Source organism: Drosophila ananassae, chromosome 2R, assembly GCF_017639315.1.
Source record: "Drosophila ananassae strain 14024-0371.13 chromosome 2R, ASM1763931v2, whole genome shotgun sequence".
Classification (NCBI taxonomy): domain Eukaryota; kingdom Metazoa; phylum Arthropoda; class Insecta; order Diptera; family Drosophilidae; genus Drosophila; species Drosophila ananassae.
The window spans coordinates 18,613,474-18,630,052 of NC_057928.1; the positions used below are offsets into that span (position 1 = coordinate 18,613,474).

At 43.6% G+C, this 16,579-nt stretch overlaps 2 protein-coding genes across 4 annotated transcripts in view; both read left to right on the forward strand.

The window, feature by feature from the left end:
• LOC6506936 (ecdysone-induced protein 78C) overlaps positions 1-16,569 on the forward strand; it is a 49,157-nt gene extending 32,588 nt beyond the window's left edge. For all 3 annotated transcript variants that reach the window (XM_044714981.1, XM_032454934.2, XM_044714980.1), the window contains 3 exons: positions 13,342-13,943; positions 14,005-14,280; positions 14,340-16,569. In XM_044714981.1, coding sequence (XP_044570916.1) covers positions 13,342-13,943; positions 14,005-14,280; positions 14,340-14,717 — 1,256 coding nt within the window. In that variant the 3' untranslated portion in view covers positions 14,718-16,569. The remainder of the gene's footprint in view (positions 1-13,341; positions 13,944-14,004; positions 14,281-14,339) is intronic.
• LOC26514012 (peritrophin-48) lies at positions 6,504-11,831 on the forward strand. The gene is made up of 2 exons (XM_032454937.2): positions 6,504-8,088; positions 8,147-11,831. The coding sequence occupies exons 1-2, from the start codon at positions 8,079-8,081 to the stop codon at positions 8,662-8,664; spliced, it is 528 nt and encodes a 175-aa protein (XP_032310828.1). The 5' UTR covers positions 6,504-8,078; the 3' UTR covers positions 8,665-11,831.
• Positions 16,570-16,579: the final 10 nt, after the last annotated feature.

A 16,579-nucleotide genomic window follows, 5' to 3' on the forward strand; every position in this document is an offset into this window, starting at 1 on the left:
AAAAAAACAGTACAAAAGGGGGAGGGGGGTAGATACTGTATCTGTATCTGCCGCCTTGTAGCTCCAATTCCGATTCCTCCAAACAATTCTAAATCCAAATACCAGCCCGGATTCTGGTGGCTCATTAGAAGATAGCGCCTGTGAGAATCTCTCAGTCGAGCTTCTTGTTTATTTGTCTGTTTCTGTTACTTTTTTTTTGCCGTCTAGTTTATTACAAAATTGACCCACATATTTGCTCGCAAGCAGCAGATACATTTGTATCTCATACTCTCTAGGCGCCGTGCCGCATCTGTATCTGTATCTGTATCTGTGTGATTCTTGTTATTTATTCATTATAATTTTATTTCGTATGTCATTAGCAAATGGGTGGGTTCGTCGTATCCCATTGTCCGGTGACATTAATGAACCTATATGGCTTGAATGGCTTGCCACGACTTGGCCAAATATTCTCCCAACAAGAACTCGACTCGGCCAATTCCATAACGAATGCTACGAACTTTCAAATATCATTGTTCTTTGTGGGCCAGTTCGGTTAGCCCTCATCGTAGTCGTAGTCGTAGTCATAATTGACAGTTTTGTGCCAAGAATATACCGCAAACTGTTTTAGTTTTGATTTGGACTGGCAGCCGCCGCAGAGTGATTCGCTTGGCTGCATCGCCAGGCCGAGATACAGCTACAAAGATACTCGCACTTGCAGAGCGCACAGAATAAAGAAACCGATACAGAGTCGAGTTCGCTGCAGTTGGCTGGTAACAGTTGGCAAGTGACCTCTAAATTAAAAGAACTCAAGTGCCAGACGGGGGAGACTTCGCCCTCGTTCGAGTATCTCTATCTGTATCTGGTCTCTATGGTCTCTGGCGGATACTAAGGTATTTAGCAAATGCACAACCGACCACAAATGAGGCAAGGTGCAGGCGACCATAACACCACACCACAATGCTCATGTTGGCGAAGCAACAGCGAAGCACGCAAAAATTCTCATATGCATGTTTAATAAGTGCTCTAAGTGGTCTTACAGAGGAAGTTTGCACTTGGAAGTGGCCATAACTATCTGAAGGGAGAATATATTCTACAGAGAGTGTGTTAAATTTTATAAAATAATATAGACATTCGTAGGAACTAAACCTAAGATCAGAAGCTATAGCGTTTTCATGCTTGGAAGTTTTTATTAAAATAGAGGTTCTATCCATAAGTTTGATAACTAAATATAATAAGTTAAGTTTGTAATGATTTTATTATAAATATTAGAACAAAGTATCTGTTTCCTTTTGAAACCTGCACTGTCCTAAAATAGGATCATATAGAAATCTTACTTATAGAAATTTTTAAAATTTAAACTCATTATCTACTCCATCTCTACTTCACCTTTTGGACTGGTAATATCCCATTTAAACTATGAAAATTTCCCACTGTGTACTAACAGCTCTTGATTGACAGGCTCTGGAGCTGGCTGTGGCTATAGCCACGATTATGGGCCTGCCACAGATGGAGACGACTCGGCTCCTCCATTCAGAGCGCTAAACAGAACAGAACCGAGAACTAAACCAGAAAGGGGGGAAGGCAGGGGTGGAATGGACAGGGGCGTCGACAGTAACTGTTTCAGTGGGAGTGAGTTCTGCTGGAGAGACTTGCCGGATGGAATGCAGGGGAGCGAGGGAGCTCTAGAGGTCAGGAAAGTTCCGGAGAAGCGTATCTCGTCAGTTACTTGCAAGTCGCCATTTAATGACGTCTGTTTTTATTACAAAATGTATTAAAATGTTGTACAGGTGGTTTTTGTAGAAGCTGAGGGGGCTTTCAAGAGGGGGTCAGGGTGGGGTGTGGTCTTAGGAGTGGGGGTGTCTGCTTGGGTGGAGCTCCGTGTGTTGATGAGCCTATTAAATGCCGTTGATGGCTCTCGCCGGAGCCAGATGATGAACAAAAAACACAACAAAGACAGAGGCTGATGGGACATGCGATAGAGGCTGAGATGAAGATGGAGATTGCTGTTGTATCTGTTGTTGCTTTGGCTAATGACTGTGACTGTGTGCCCCGAAAACAGACAAGTTTAAAGTGGGTTAAACGCGTGGATCGGGGTCGATGGAAAAATGTCTGCATGCGAGCACTTTAACAAGTTTAGCACGATTTTGAGTGGGCTTTTGGGTTGAACTGGGTCCTGCTCTTAATTGGGATAATTGATCTGAGACTCTATTTGAGCCACTTCTTCTATAGGACCATTCCGGATCCTCTGCCACGTTTCCCCAAGTAAGCCCCATCTTGGCAACAGCTCGGCCCTTGAGCTAATGTGTGCCCATTTCATATTTATGCGTAGCCAGAGCTCAGCTCATTAGCAAATGCCAGACTGGGCGGCTTAAATTGCAGCTCTCGGAAGGTGCAACATAGGAGGGACGGAAAGGGAGGACTCCCAGGCAGCCAGAGACAGGCACTTGGCAATTCCATCTTCTGCCATTTTCACTTGCACTTCCACATGCACTGTGGCAATCGCTGGAGTTAATTTTATTTGCAAAATAAAGCGAAACAAACTTTAAATGGAGTCAAATGCCAATGCACACACACTCGGAGAGATACTCTGTGGTGCACACAGATACTCGCACCAATACACCAGCACTGGCCAGACGTCTGCCGAACAAAGATTGCACGCCAAACAACGCAGCACAAAAACACAAAAACACAAAAAGTTCAAACGCCAGACAAGGATGCACCAAAGTGCAAAGGCAGCCAGCGAACAAACGAAGCAACGACCGAACTGTGCAAGGGATTGGGGCTTGGGGATTGGGGGATGAGGGGTCAGGGGGCAAGGAGCATGGGACATGGGGGCAGGCTGGGCAGGCACTCGAGGCAGACGACGACCAGGCGACGACGGTATGCCAGGAAAAAGTACACTGAAGAAAATTTTTATAAAATTAAACCTAAACCATAGAATTTTATGCAGCCAAGGTATCATGGAACAAGATGAGATACCCTAGATGTTAGTCAGGACTCCCCAAGACTCTCTTTTTTCTCTCAGTGTAGAGTTTGCTGGAGAAACAGTGCTTGAAAAACGGAAAGCCAAAAGGATTGAACAACCTGGGTGCCGAGCAGCCATCAGGAGAAGGAAGACAAGGGTATGGGGGCTGGAACTGAGACTGCGACCGAGACTGAGACTGAGACTGAGACTTCGACTTCGACTGGGGCTGGCCCAAACAGCAGGAGGCGACGCACGTGAAGAAGACGCAGTGAAGCACACACGCACTACGCCAACGAACACACAATCGCAATCGCACATCAGCGGAGAAGCACACACGCGCACATAAATGTGCTGCTTCTGCTGGTGCTGGTTGTGGTGCTGGTTGAAACAAGAACAAGTGCATTGACACTTTACGGACGGACAGAGCCCGGAGGCGGGGTTACCCACGGCGGGAAGTGTTCTCCATTGTCGGGGATGCGGGGTTCAGTGAGCGGACAGACGGCGGCAAGGCGACTGCAAAGGGTGAACCACCGAAACAATGCATTTTGATAGCAATCCGCAAAGGGATCGACCTCCAGGCAGCAGCCGAGGCACAGTCAGCAAACGAAACTCAGCTGATCGAGGTTACAGAGAGAGAAATATATGGTAGATGGAAGATATAACTAGGTTTATCAGATACTTGTATAGTTTAGATTCTAAAATGAGTTAAAAATCTAAAGAAAATAGGAAATATTAAAGGGAATTTGAGGAATTCTAGTTCTAATTCCTTGTTAATAGAGGACCTATATGGTATTATAATAATATAGTATTAAAGTATATCCCCTGACAGAATAGAAATCTATATTACTTTTGGCAATACCACCTTGAAGCTAATGAAATATGGAAAGTGTGGGTGAAATCCCATAAAAAATGTACCCAAAATAAGCAACTTCGCGTTCGTTGCACCGAATCCGAATTGCAAAATGAGCAGAGGAGCTGGAAAAAAAGAGAAATATATAGAATGGGAATGGATCGGATCGTGGGTACTGGGGACTGGGGAGTACTGATTATGATATTGCAAAACAAGCAAGAAAACTCCGGGCCAGACTCTCATAATGATGACGATCGTAATCGGCTGAGGCTGCTGCTGCTGGGGCTGCTGATGATGACGATGACGTTGCCAAACAACGCCGAGCAAAAAGTCAAGAATGAAATGCCACAATAAGAAAAAAAATGGCAAAAAAAATTAAAAAGACAGGGAACGACGTTTATAGTTCAACGCACTGCCAGGGCGCTGATCCCCCTCGCCACGAAAATATCCCTTGCAATTTCTCCCCAGCCTGGCCGATCGGTAGCGATCGGAGGGGACAGTGGTCAGTGGTCAGAGAAACTCCTGCAACATCAGCAATGCACTGAGAGAAAAATAATGCAAAAGCAAATATACATAAAGGGATTAGAGAGGTAGTTCTTTAACTTCTTCCCTACTGAATAAGATACTACCTTTTTTAATATTTTTAATTTTAATATTTTTAATTATAATATTTATTTCTCTCTGATCCGAAGAAATCACTCACGCGCCTGCAACTCTTCATTCCGGTCAACGATCGTCTGCCCCTGTCTGGGTAATGAGTGTGCGAGTGTGTGTGTATCTGTATCTGTATCTTAGTATCTGTGTGAGAGTGCTCCTCCTCATAATGAAGACAACGACTCTTGTTGACTTTCATTGACAATATGGTGACGGATCTGATGTTGATCTTATTATGCTGAGCCAGAGACGGACTGGCAGGACAGGAAGCGACTGATATCGATGCTGCAGTTGGGGATCTCAGATCTGATTATGCCGAGATTCGAAGGGAAGTAGGGTCTGGAGCTCCAAAGTCTTACATGGCATGATCAAATGGGGGGAAAATTTTAATCGCTTTTTATCGGACAGGGAGCTGAAAAGACACGTTTTTAATCAGGCAGATGAACAAAATTCTGTTTTGTTTTTAATTACTTAAATTTGTTAATAAATTTTAAAGTAACATAAGAAGTCATTACTCATTTCCATAGATTTCTTTTTCAATAAGAAACTAAGAGTTAAGAGTTCTTAAAAGTCATTCTTTCTTATAAGCTTTTCTTATTAAAACTTTGAGTAAAAATTATCACAAGTTAGAGACTTGATGAGTTTAATAATTATAATCTTATAGTTTTTAGTAACTAAATAGCTCCTTTAATGAAACCCCTCTTCTGAGAAATATTTTCAGAAACATATTCCCGCCTTTCACTCAATCAGCAAACACTTCTTCCCCAGCTCTATTAGCGGTGATCAGCTCCCAAATGATTTCTCTATTATGATCCATATCAGCAGACACTCGGGCAGCTTCTGATTCGGATTCTGATTCTTGGACTCTTGGATTCTGGGATTGAAAGCGCCTACGAAACGCATGCCGTTCCACTTGGCTCCGATCGTTGATCTTACCTACTTGGCCCTGTTAATTTGTATTATTAATTCAATCAATCACGGATTGGACTGGCTGAGAGGGGCCAGAGGGATAAAAAGCAGCAGCCAGCTGCCCTAACGATCGATCACCCGGCGATCGTTGATCTCATCTCCCGCTTTGTATCTGTATCTGTATCTGTATCTGGTCGATGTATCTGGCCGATCTATGTGTATTTCGTTGGCATCTCACAAATGTGGCGGCGGCGTTCTAGTTTTGCACTGTCGATTCGCATTTCTGTCTCTGGCTGACGTTTGCCTCTTGGCTAATTTAATTGTTTGCTTTCTGTTCATCAAGTCTTGTAGATGGATTTTCTCTGAAGGCTTTTTAGTTCATCGAAACATTAATAGAATGAGCAGGGCTGGTCTGGTCTGGTCTGGGCTGGCATTTAATTCGCTAATTGCTAATGCGATGGCTTATCAAATTGGAGCATCGGAACCTATTTCGCCCCTTCTGTTATTTTTATTTCGGCTGTCATCGATCGTCTGGCTGGCTTTGTTTGTTGCTTTGTTTTAATTTAGTGGCACATTTTAGCACAAATACCTGATAAGACCACTCGAACCGGCGGCAACGATAATTCGGCAGCATTGCTCATACGCCCCATTGGCCCGCTCGCATTCTTACCTGTTTTGGCATCGGCTTTTGTACAGTTATAGCGGCTTCCGGTTGTTAAAAGCTTCTCATACACCTTCTTAGTGTATATTCTTTAATGTAATTTTAATTTTTTTTTGGCCAAGTTCAAGATACTTTTAATGATCTGGTAATTCCAGAGAATCTATACAAGGTCTATATGTAATATTCTGTGGTTTTCGTTTAAAGGCAAATCTCTTTGAATCTTCTGGCTAATTGAAATGTTTATTGGCGGACGTGTAGCCGCGCCAATTATTACAGATTCCCGATAAGGCCTTGTCTCCAGCAATTTATCTTAATTTCTAGCCATTAACTGGAAAATTTGCTTTCGGCTTCGGGTTGGGTTTCATCAAAACCACTTAATCAGTGACTGACCTCCACTGATCCCACCCACCATCTGAGCGGGGTTTCTTCTTTTTATCTAATTAGGTAGTCAAAATACGAGTAGGGCAGCTCAACGCTCAACAACTTACAAAAAAAAGTTGAAAAAAAAGAGATTGCTCCTCCATGCAATATAAACTGTGTCACTAAACAAAAATCCCAGCGCGATGGGGCCTGGTGGGGGCAGGGAACTCAACTTTGCCCAGAGAATTGTGTCAAATAGATAAAAAAGAAAAACGATGCCAGCAGCAGCAGCACCATGATGATGATGACGATGGTGGTGGTGCTGGTCGTGGCTATAATGATGATAGCCATGGCAGCCACTCCTTTCAGTGAGTCTCAGCCGAGGCAGTAATAATTATAACCTCGATTCCGGGGCTTTATCGGGCTTTCGAGAAAACTGGCCCCGAAAATTGTCGAGCATTTGAATAATATTACAAGAATGCAATCAACATGAAACCAGAGTGAGAACTCCAAAGTGGGGAAAAGAGATTGTCAAAAAAAAAAGTAGGCGGTGGCTTTTGTTGATTTAAATGGCACCCGAAAGACGGACAGATGGACAGATGGATAGCTGGACGGGATGGTCAGCGAGGGGAATGGAGAACTATTCAAATTGAGGTCATTCATCTCGCTTCGTTGAGCGCGCTTAAGTGAATTATGTATACGTAGAGGCATGCGAGTGCTGGCCGGCGAGTGGCGAAGGGTCAGGGGAGCACATGGAAGTCGGGTCAGCAGCTTAGATGAGCATGTGAATGGAGGCAGAAGACCCACAACCACACTCACTACTATTTTAAGTTTTTTGGAAGCTATGGGAAATGTCAACTCTTTCTTTTAAATGCTATTTTTGGCAATATTACGTAGTTTTCTCAATAGAAGAAATCTGTTTCATAGATTTTATTTCTTAAAAAAACCTGTAACATATACTCTTTTATTAACATTTCCCTGTCAGTAGTTCTTGAAGCAATTTCTTTGGCCATTACCCCCCGACTTTGGTAAAAAGAAAGCCTTTCTCCGCGTTAACGCTAATTGCCCGCAATTTGCCTTGGAACTTGTCCTTCTCCCGCTGGTTGAGTGAATAAAAAATATGATTGATTGATTGACTCCAGAGAGATCGACGCCCTCAGAAAAATCCGTAAAACCGATTTGCATAAATATTTGTTCGCTCTTGTGGGCCGAGAGCTCACTGAGTTTGAATTTGGAATTTTTGATATTATTGCCACTGCCGTTCTCTGTCTATCTGGCTCTCCGTTTTGTATCGTTTGGTTCGATTTGATTTTCTTATGGGAGTAGGTCAGTTCAAAATTTGCATATATGGCTGCCTTTGATTTCTCGCTCGATTTTTTATTCATATTCTGACTGCTGCCCTGCCCCAAAAACGTAGATGTGCGAACACGTGCTCGAGGCCCCACATACCTCTTTTTTGCATTTATCTTTTGATATTGAAGTGAGGTTGAAGAACTTCTTTCCTGTTCCACAATACGACCTAATATTGGAAGAGATAATTGCTAAAAAGTAAACAAAGAACGTCTAGTATCTGGAGTGTTAGTCGGTAGTCGGGTCAATTGCAAAACCAACAGACACATTCGTTATGCAACTCTTAGGAATTGCCTATAAAATAGATCACACTACGATTCTCGATCAGTTACCATCACATTCCTGGCAGCATGAAGATCGGTGAGCATTAAAAGGATCCTAACTCTAAGGCAAACTCCAAAGGACATACTCTTTCTAGAACTATTTTTGGGACTACCCATCCTGATTTATTCCTTGGCCAATGGCGTGTTCCTGCCCTGTGCCGGAGACTCCTTCTGTATGTGCAAGGATCACCAAGTTGGAGACTTAGTTCCCGATTGCGACGATTGCTCGAGTTACTATCTTTGTGGCAACAACTCCATCACCTTAAAAAAGTGTGGCACAGGACTCGTCTTCGATATTGTAGTGAACGCCTGCGTCCCGGGAACTTGTCCCCGAGTGGATGGCGAGTGCTCTAATCCTGGCCCTGATCCTGATCCAACAACAACTGCTGATCCTGGTCCAGAACCCTGTGCAAATACGGCTGTGAAGTGCACCTTTTATGGCCAGATGCTGCCAAATGCCCAGCACTGTCAGCGGTTTTGGATCTGTGTGGGTGCGGGTGTGGGTGTTTGTCCAGCTGAGGGTTTCTGCGAGCTCGGACAATGGTTCAATCGGGAGAAATTCGTATGTGATTTTCGGGAAAATGTGTACAACTGTCCAGCTAATGTTGACTAAATTACAAAACTACAAGGATAATCATTATTTTCAAGAGTTCTTACAACCCTTTTTTAATCAATATCATGTTAAAAGTACATCTAATACCATTCAATTGAAACATCAATAAATTGAGGAAGTCCAGATAATGGGCAAATGGAACTAGTTTGTGATTTAAAATGCAATGCTTCGAAATCAAATCAAATAAATATGTGTCATGGCGAATCGAAGTGAGGCAAAGTTAATTTTAACGGTCATTAAACTGCAATTGTCCTCATGAATAGGCGGCAGTGGCAAGAGCCGGCGAACAGCATGGCGATAATTTACGCAAATTGCTTGACACAATTTTGTAGTTGTTGCAGCTTTTTGTTGCTTTTGCTGGATGGTGTTGTTGCCCCAGGCAAGTGGGCGGTTGCTGCGTGCAAATTGTTTCTGTTGCTGCTGCTGCTGCACTGCCACAAAAAAAAAAAACTTAATTCAGCACGCAACTAACAATTTTAGCCGTTCCAGATAGAGCGACTGGCACACCCAGGTGCATATGAAAACCAACAAAAGAAGCGCCAAAGTAATGCCGACTCTTGTTCCATGCCACGAAAATGCCATACTCTTTGTCAATCAGCCCACAGAAAATTCGTGCAATAATTGGTAAAAGTTTTGGCAAGTTTATGGGCTTTTCATTCATGCGAACTAATTTTCAAAACAAAATTATAGGACTTTGATTTCATGTTTTCATCCAAGGGATTCGTTACCAAAAACTATTACAGGACTAGGTGGTATTTTATTGGGAGTTTATTGAACTTAAAAAATATATTAAGAAATTTGAATTTAAACTATTTTTATTTATCAGTAATTCGTTAGAATTATTTAATATTTTTATTGGAGTTTTTATATTTTGAAAATCACTTAGCACTCTGCTCGTCATCAACAACGATTGCAGATCGCTCGTCACTAAAATTTAACTTTTTCCGAAATATGAATAATTTCTTCCCAAGCCCTAATATTTTTTTTTGATTTAAAATTAATTTATTTTATATAATTTTTCTATATTTTAACCTTATGTTAGTGTATTCCAAAAATAGCTGCTTCTAGTAGCTTGTGGAACTGCAAACAAACAACAAACTTTCACCCGGCAGTAAGCCGCAGCATTTTGGACAATTTCGTAACTGGGTAAACACACACAACCACACACACCCAGCATACACACACTCACACTCACACTGACGTAGAAACTGACACAAATACTCGCACACCCGGGCAGTCATGCAAATGTTGAGTGCATAAAGTGCAGCCAGCAGCGACAGGTGAACGAACGACCTCAAACGAGGTCAGGCAGCGGCAGCAACAGAAACTACTGAGTGGCTGGGGGGGGGGCGATAGTTGGGGCAGAAGCGAGGCGAAAGGGGCAAGAGCCAAGGGGCCATTCATGCGCACGATAAAGCCGAAAAAAATATCAACTATATATTATGCAGCACGCTCGCATGTTGGACCGGTGCCTGAGCTGGAGCTGGATCTGACAAAGCTTTGGCAGTTGGCCCTGTTCGCATGCTAATGGCCCGGCCCAGGCCCCAGACCCCAACCCCGGTCCCGGCCCGGTCGAAAAAGCCAAAAAACGAATACCGTCGAAAGACGACGAGGAACTAAATGCGGGCAACATTTGGCCACTTTACGGGCCCTGGCGATGCTGCTGCTGCTGCCAGAGATTTCGGTGACCCAAATCCTTTTCTGGCCTGGCCAAAAGTGAGGGCCTGGCTTAGTGAGAAACCCATTTGAGGTACTCAAAGCGAAATACCAGGGCAGAAATTAAAATCTTTTAAAATGTAAGAATAATTTAGATTATAGAACCTCCCCACCTGTTTGATAAAAAAAGCGCCTACCTCACTGCATGCTTTTTTATCAAATTATATTTTTATTTCTCTAATCATCCTACAATACCCTCTTATCGGAACAAATTCCTATCCAAGAAGTCACTAAACCCTGTGTTGAGTATTTCTTAGAGTGTTTCTGAATGTGAATCTGGCCCAAACGAGTTTGTCCGCCCCCTCTTCAATGGCTGTTCAACTCCGTCCCCTGCCACTTGCCACTGCCACCTCCACTGCCCCGTCACTTGGCTGCACTAAATCACTTAAGATGCTTTTAGCTGGCAGTGCTGGGAAAAAGTTTGAGTTTAGGCCAAGCTGGGCCAGGCCATGCCAGACCAGGCCAGCATGCTCCGCTTATTTATGTGGGGCCTGGTGCAGCACCAGCGTGTGTAATGGATGGTGTTGACCTGGTCTGGGTCTGCTCTGAAATGGGAATGGAGTGCCAGTGGCCAGTGGGTGTGCTTGCTCGGTGCTCGGTGGGTGGTGACAGGTGACAGGAGGCAAGAGGCAGAAGGAAGGAGGCGTTGGGTCCACAGGTCGATTGAATAAGTAATGACGGGGATTATGCCCGGACAGTTCACTTGCTCCCAATACCAATACCAATACCAATGACAGTGCCAGTTCCATTATGGGCACTCTCCGACTGAAGCGTCCATCGATCTGCTCCACTTCGTGGCAACTTCAGCCCGCAAATCCGCAAAATCAATATGGAGAAGTAGCCTTGGCGCGCTAATTGAAAACACCTTAGAACAAATAGAGAAAGCAGAAAAATATACGAATATAATGAATGCAAAAAAAAGCCAAGTGCCCGCCACAAGCAATTAGCGGCATCGAAGGTGGCAGCCTCAAAATCCAATGCTGACCGGCAAATAATAATCACACATTGTGCATAAAAGTATGAGTTATGAGGGCGGAGGCGGGGGATGGCTCAGGTTATGCCATAATTAATTTACGAGCTGTGACAATTAACGCCAACGAGTCGCTTTATGAGCCATTGGCTTTTTGGGTGGGCGGTGAAAAGCGTGACTCCAGCACAATGAGAACCTAGAGCTTAAGCCGTGACAAGGCTGGAACCTCGTCTGGCTGCGGCCATAATAAGATTATGTTGCCGGCCCACTAAGGTCAGGGGGGCTCCACCTTCGAGGTGGCGCGGCACGGCGAGCAAAATGGGTCACAAATATGAGAAAAACAACACGAAAACATATGATTATTTAACAAAAATAGGCACGACTTAAAGGGAATTATTTAAGAGTTTTAAAATGTTCTTTAAAATACTTATTAATATAAAAAATAATATCTGAAAAATGAGAATCTATACATCATTTAATATTCTTTTGTTACTTATTCTTAGGCAGTTACTAAGAAATGAAACAATTTAAATAATGGTATTTAGAAATTCAAAATAATTATTTATATTTGATTTTAATTTGTTTCTACTATTAACCCAGTTCTCCTTCTTCATCGCAAATAAAACTTAATATTCGTGAGAGGTTTATTCGCTCTTGGCATAATTAGTCATAATTATTTCTTGAAGCCTCCAACTTTACGACCCTGGCTCGTAAAGTTTAGCTCAGGTGTGTCTCGGCAAATGGGTCAGTGTGTTGGCCATCTTTCACTTTGGCCAACTGACCGATGATGCTCTGGCGTTGTCTCTCAGCCTGGCCACTTTGCGTGCACAAAAGTTTTCCGGCTACCGGGCAACGGTGCGTATGCGCAATGCATGCAAAGTTTCTTTCACTCATTTTTTTTTTTTTTTTGTTGTTTTTTACGATTTTGTCAGAGCAAGTCGCTGACGCATAGTTGTTGTTTGTTTGGAAACTGCCGGCGGCGGCGGCGGCTACCACAAACCACAAATAACAACAAATAACAACAAGAAATGAAAACAATCACAAGACAAAGCCAAAGAAATACATAAACACATAAAAGGCATGGAGGAAAAACAAAAAGGCAGCAGCGGCAACGAAATCACTTGCCTCCGTTTTCATTTTGAGCTCAGTGGGTCAATGTCCCACTGATAAAGTGAGTGAGCCGCTGAAAGCCGGCAACTGGAGCAGCTGCGTCTGGTTTTCTCGGTCTTGGTCTGTTTGTCTGGCATTTGGGCAGCCGAATGCGATTTTAATTAATAAAATATGTACGCTATCTGGCCGTTGGCAACCAAGTATTTGGTTGCACAAAGCAAATCTTACATTGTGCAATTTCAAATGGCAGCCAGGCAGCCAGGCACACACGCCAGACAGCAGAAGAAAAATATGAAAAATGTCGAAAAGCCTGAGGCTAATGAGAACTTCAAACGATAAACGCACCGAAAATTGAATTATTTTCCCCAAAGAGACAGAACAGAATGTTCTGTATCGCATTTCGACATGCCGAAATTTTCTAGTTGATAGCCCAGAAATGTTGCCAATTTGTTGCTGCCCGAAAGCCGAAAGGCACTCGAAAGTATCCACAAGTGTGTGACGCATTTGTAAGATTTATGCGTGTGCCAGTTTTTATTCTGCTGGCTAAACACCAGCATACATCATGTGGCTCTGAGGATCTGCGGATCGGTGGACGATGGTGCTACTATGTGTTGATATTATGAGTTAATTGGCTGTTTTGTAGGGAATAGACTGTTGCGAACTTAAATAGGCGACTGACTAAGCGGCAACAAACTATGAAATTGAAGAAAATACGCACTATAATCTATATGGATAAAATTCTATATGTTTTCTGATGGCGAATGTCATGTAAAATATGAATATCATTTTTTGTAGCATACTTTTCGGGTGGCCATTTTTTAAGAGATCAGCCATGATGATTTTTCGAAGAAAACTAAACGGAAAATCTCTTTTTATTCCAGCTGTACGTTATGGTCGTGTTCCGAAGCGTTCCCGTGAGCTGAACGGAGCAGCCTCCTCCTCGTCGTCCTCCTCAGCGGTGGGCGTGCCTCTAAATGTGGATGATACATCGGCGCATAGCCTGCATCAGACTCAGCTACAACAGCAACATCACTTGCAACAACAGCAACAGCAGCAGCAACAACAACAGCAGCAGCAGCAATCGCATGCTAGCAGCATAAGGGTTAAGACACCAAGTACACCACAAACGCCACAAATGTGTTCGATCGCCTCCTCGCCATCGGAGCTGGGCGGTTGCAACAGTGCCAACAACAACAGCGTCAACAACAACACCACCGGCAGCTCGAATGCCAGCGGCGGCAGTGTGGGCGGCGTAAGCGTGGGCGTGGTCGTTGTCGGGGGACATCAGCAGCTGGTGGGGAACAGTATGGTGGGCTCCGACCAAGTGGGCATGTGCCACGACGGCCTGGCCGGCACCGCCAACGAGCTGACCGTCTACGATGTCATCATGTGCGTATCGCAGGCGCATCGCCTCAACTGCTCCTACACCGAGGAGCTGACCCGGGAACTGATGCGACGCCCAGTGACAGTGCCACAGAATGGGGTAAGTCTCTAGAGTTCACTAAGAGGTAGCCCTAACTAAGTAATCCTCCTCCCTTTGAAAGATCGCCACCACTGTGGCCGAGAGTCTCGAGTTCCAAAAGATCTGGCTGTGGCAGCAATTCTCGGCCAGAGTTACGCCCGGCGTTCAGCGGATTGTGGAGTTTGCGAAACGCGTACCTGGCTTCTGTGATTTCACCCAAGACGACCAGCTCATTCTCATCAAGCTGGGCTTCTTCGAGGTCTGGCTGACCCATGTGGCACGCCTGATAAACGAGGCGACTCTCACACTAGACGATGGAGCCTATCTGACGTGCCAGCAACTGGAGATACTATACGATGTGAGTAGATCTCCCAAGAGGATTATAATAAAAACTAATTCGATTTCTCTATTCTACAGTCTGACTTTGTCAACGCCTTGCTGAACTTTGCCAACACACTGAACGCCTACGGGCTGAGTGACACCGAGATTGGACTCTTCTCGGCCATGGTGCTCCTGGCCTCCGACAGGGCCGGACTGAGCGAGCCCAAGGTGATCGGCCGGGCCAGGGAGCTGGTGGCGGAGGCGCTACGCGTTCAAATCCTGCGCTCCCGGGCGGGATCACCCCAGGCCCTGCAACTGATGCCGGCGCTGGAGGCCAAGATACCGGAGCTTCGGTCCCTGGGGGCCAAGCACTTCTCACACCTAGACTGGCTGCGGATGAACTGGACCAAGCTGCGCCTGCCGCCCCTCTTCGCCGAGATCTTCGACATCCCGAAGGCCGACGACGAGCTGTAAGCCCGCGAAGGGATCGAAATCAGAAATGGAACTGCTGGAGGATGGAGGATGGTGGTGCTCCGGAGATTCCAAAGGGCCGTGCAAAGCAACCGCAACAAAAATATTCTACCACTTGTAGGCTTAAGCAACGTAGCATTAGCGGAGACAGAGGAGAGAGAGGAGATAGGAGGTCAGGAGATCAGATACACGTCTACTCAGCATTAAATGGAATAGTTCACTAAGCCCAATTTGCATATTTGCATACCTAGCAGTGTTAGAGCGTTCCGAACTCCCCGCTGAACATATCCATGCGCAACATAAATTATTTATTTCATTGTTGACTCATCAAGCTCCACCAAAACCATCCATACCATCTACTATGTGCATCAGGCATCACACCCACCATCACCATCACCATCACCAACTCATCATCACCCGGAAATTTCGAAAATGGGAATCACTTTCACCAAGGCATCTATTCAGAACTCGACTGAAGAGCGAGCGTTAAAGTTCGATAAATACTGGTTTTTTAAATATTATAATATTAAATACTAAAAGTATAAACGATATCGGATATATGTGTATGTTACACCTAGAGATACGGACCCTAGCATAGTCGAAAAGCAAAAAGACCCATTTCGTTTGCTTGCAAAAATTGGATATATCCTGCCTAGTTTAAATCCTTTCAAATTGAAGATCGATGCGTTTATTGTATCTGCGTGTAAATAAATTTAAATTAATTTTTAACATTAAATCGCTGCGACTTGATTATTTTTTAGTCCCCCGAAACCCTCCACTGTCCTTAAGAACGCTGCGGAGGATTCTCTCCGGCAGCGACCTCCATTCAAAGTGTTCAGTTTCTCGCTTAAGATTAGACTTTCGACATCTTACGATTAATATGCTTGGGTTAGAGACCATCTAATTTAAGTGCTTTAAGGCTTCATTTGTATAACTTGGAACAATCAAATTGTTTGATCAATTTTTTGAATAGATTGGTGCTAAATTCGTGTGTTAAGTTTACATGGAAGACGAGATACGAGACGGGAGATCCAATGAGATGAGATGAGATGAGATGAGAAAAATAAGCGACAGGCGAACAAAATATACAACAACTATATTTAAATCTATCTTATATTATAACGAATACATGTATGTAAAAATCAAAAATGGAATCTTCTCTAAATCTAAAGCTCTTCACTGATTGTTGAATTTATATAGAAAATTTTGTAAATTTTATTAGTATGACAAAGGAAAGAAAAATATTAAAAGTAGAGGCAGCTGTTTCCATTTCGTTGAGACCAAGACGGCTGCCGTTTTATGCTCCATGTGTACCTTTCGCTTATTAAATTAGAATATCGAAATCAATATAGATCTACGTACGTACATTTTTAGACTACGATTTGCAATATCTTAGAAGACACGCAACTTGAAACGCTAGCAATTTCCCATCCCCATTCTATTCTATATCCCCCGAAAAGCACCCACTCCCATACACCCCGCCTATATATAATTTCGATCCAAAGCACAAGTCCCCCGATAAATCTCTGTGTTAATTTTTGTAAACCAGTGCGCATAATGGAACCTTGTGAATGTAGCATTAAAATACAATGAGAACAAGAACAACAGAATTTTAATTACATTATTAAAGTATACCTAACTATTATATAAATAAATATATAATAAATATATAGATACAATTTTTTACCTACTGTAGCTTTGATTACATTTTTCAATGATGTGTCAAATTTTAAATGGTATTAACGATAGTGCATAATACTCTACGCAGCCAGAAAGTAAAACATGCTGATCGACAGATGCCGACTTCCTGCGATCGCCACTAATCGCTCTACTCGAATACAGTGCAAAAAAAAGATCAACCAGAA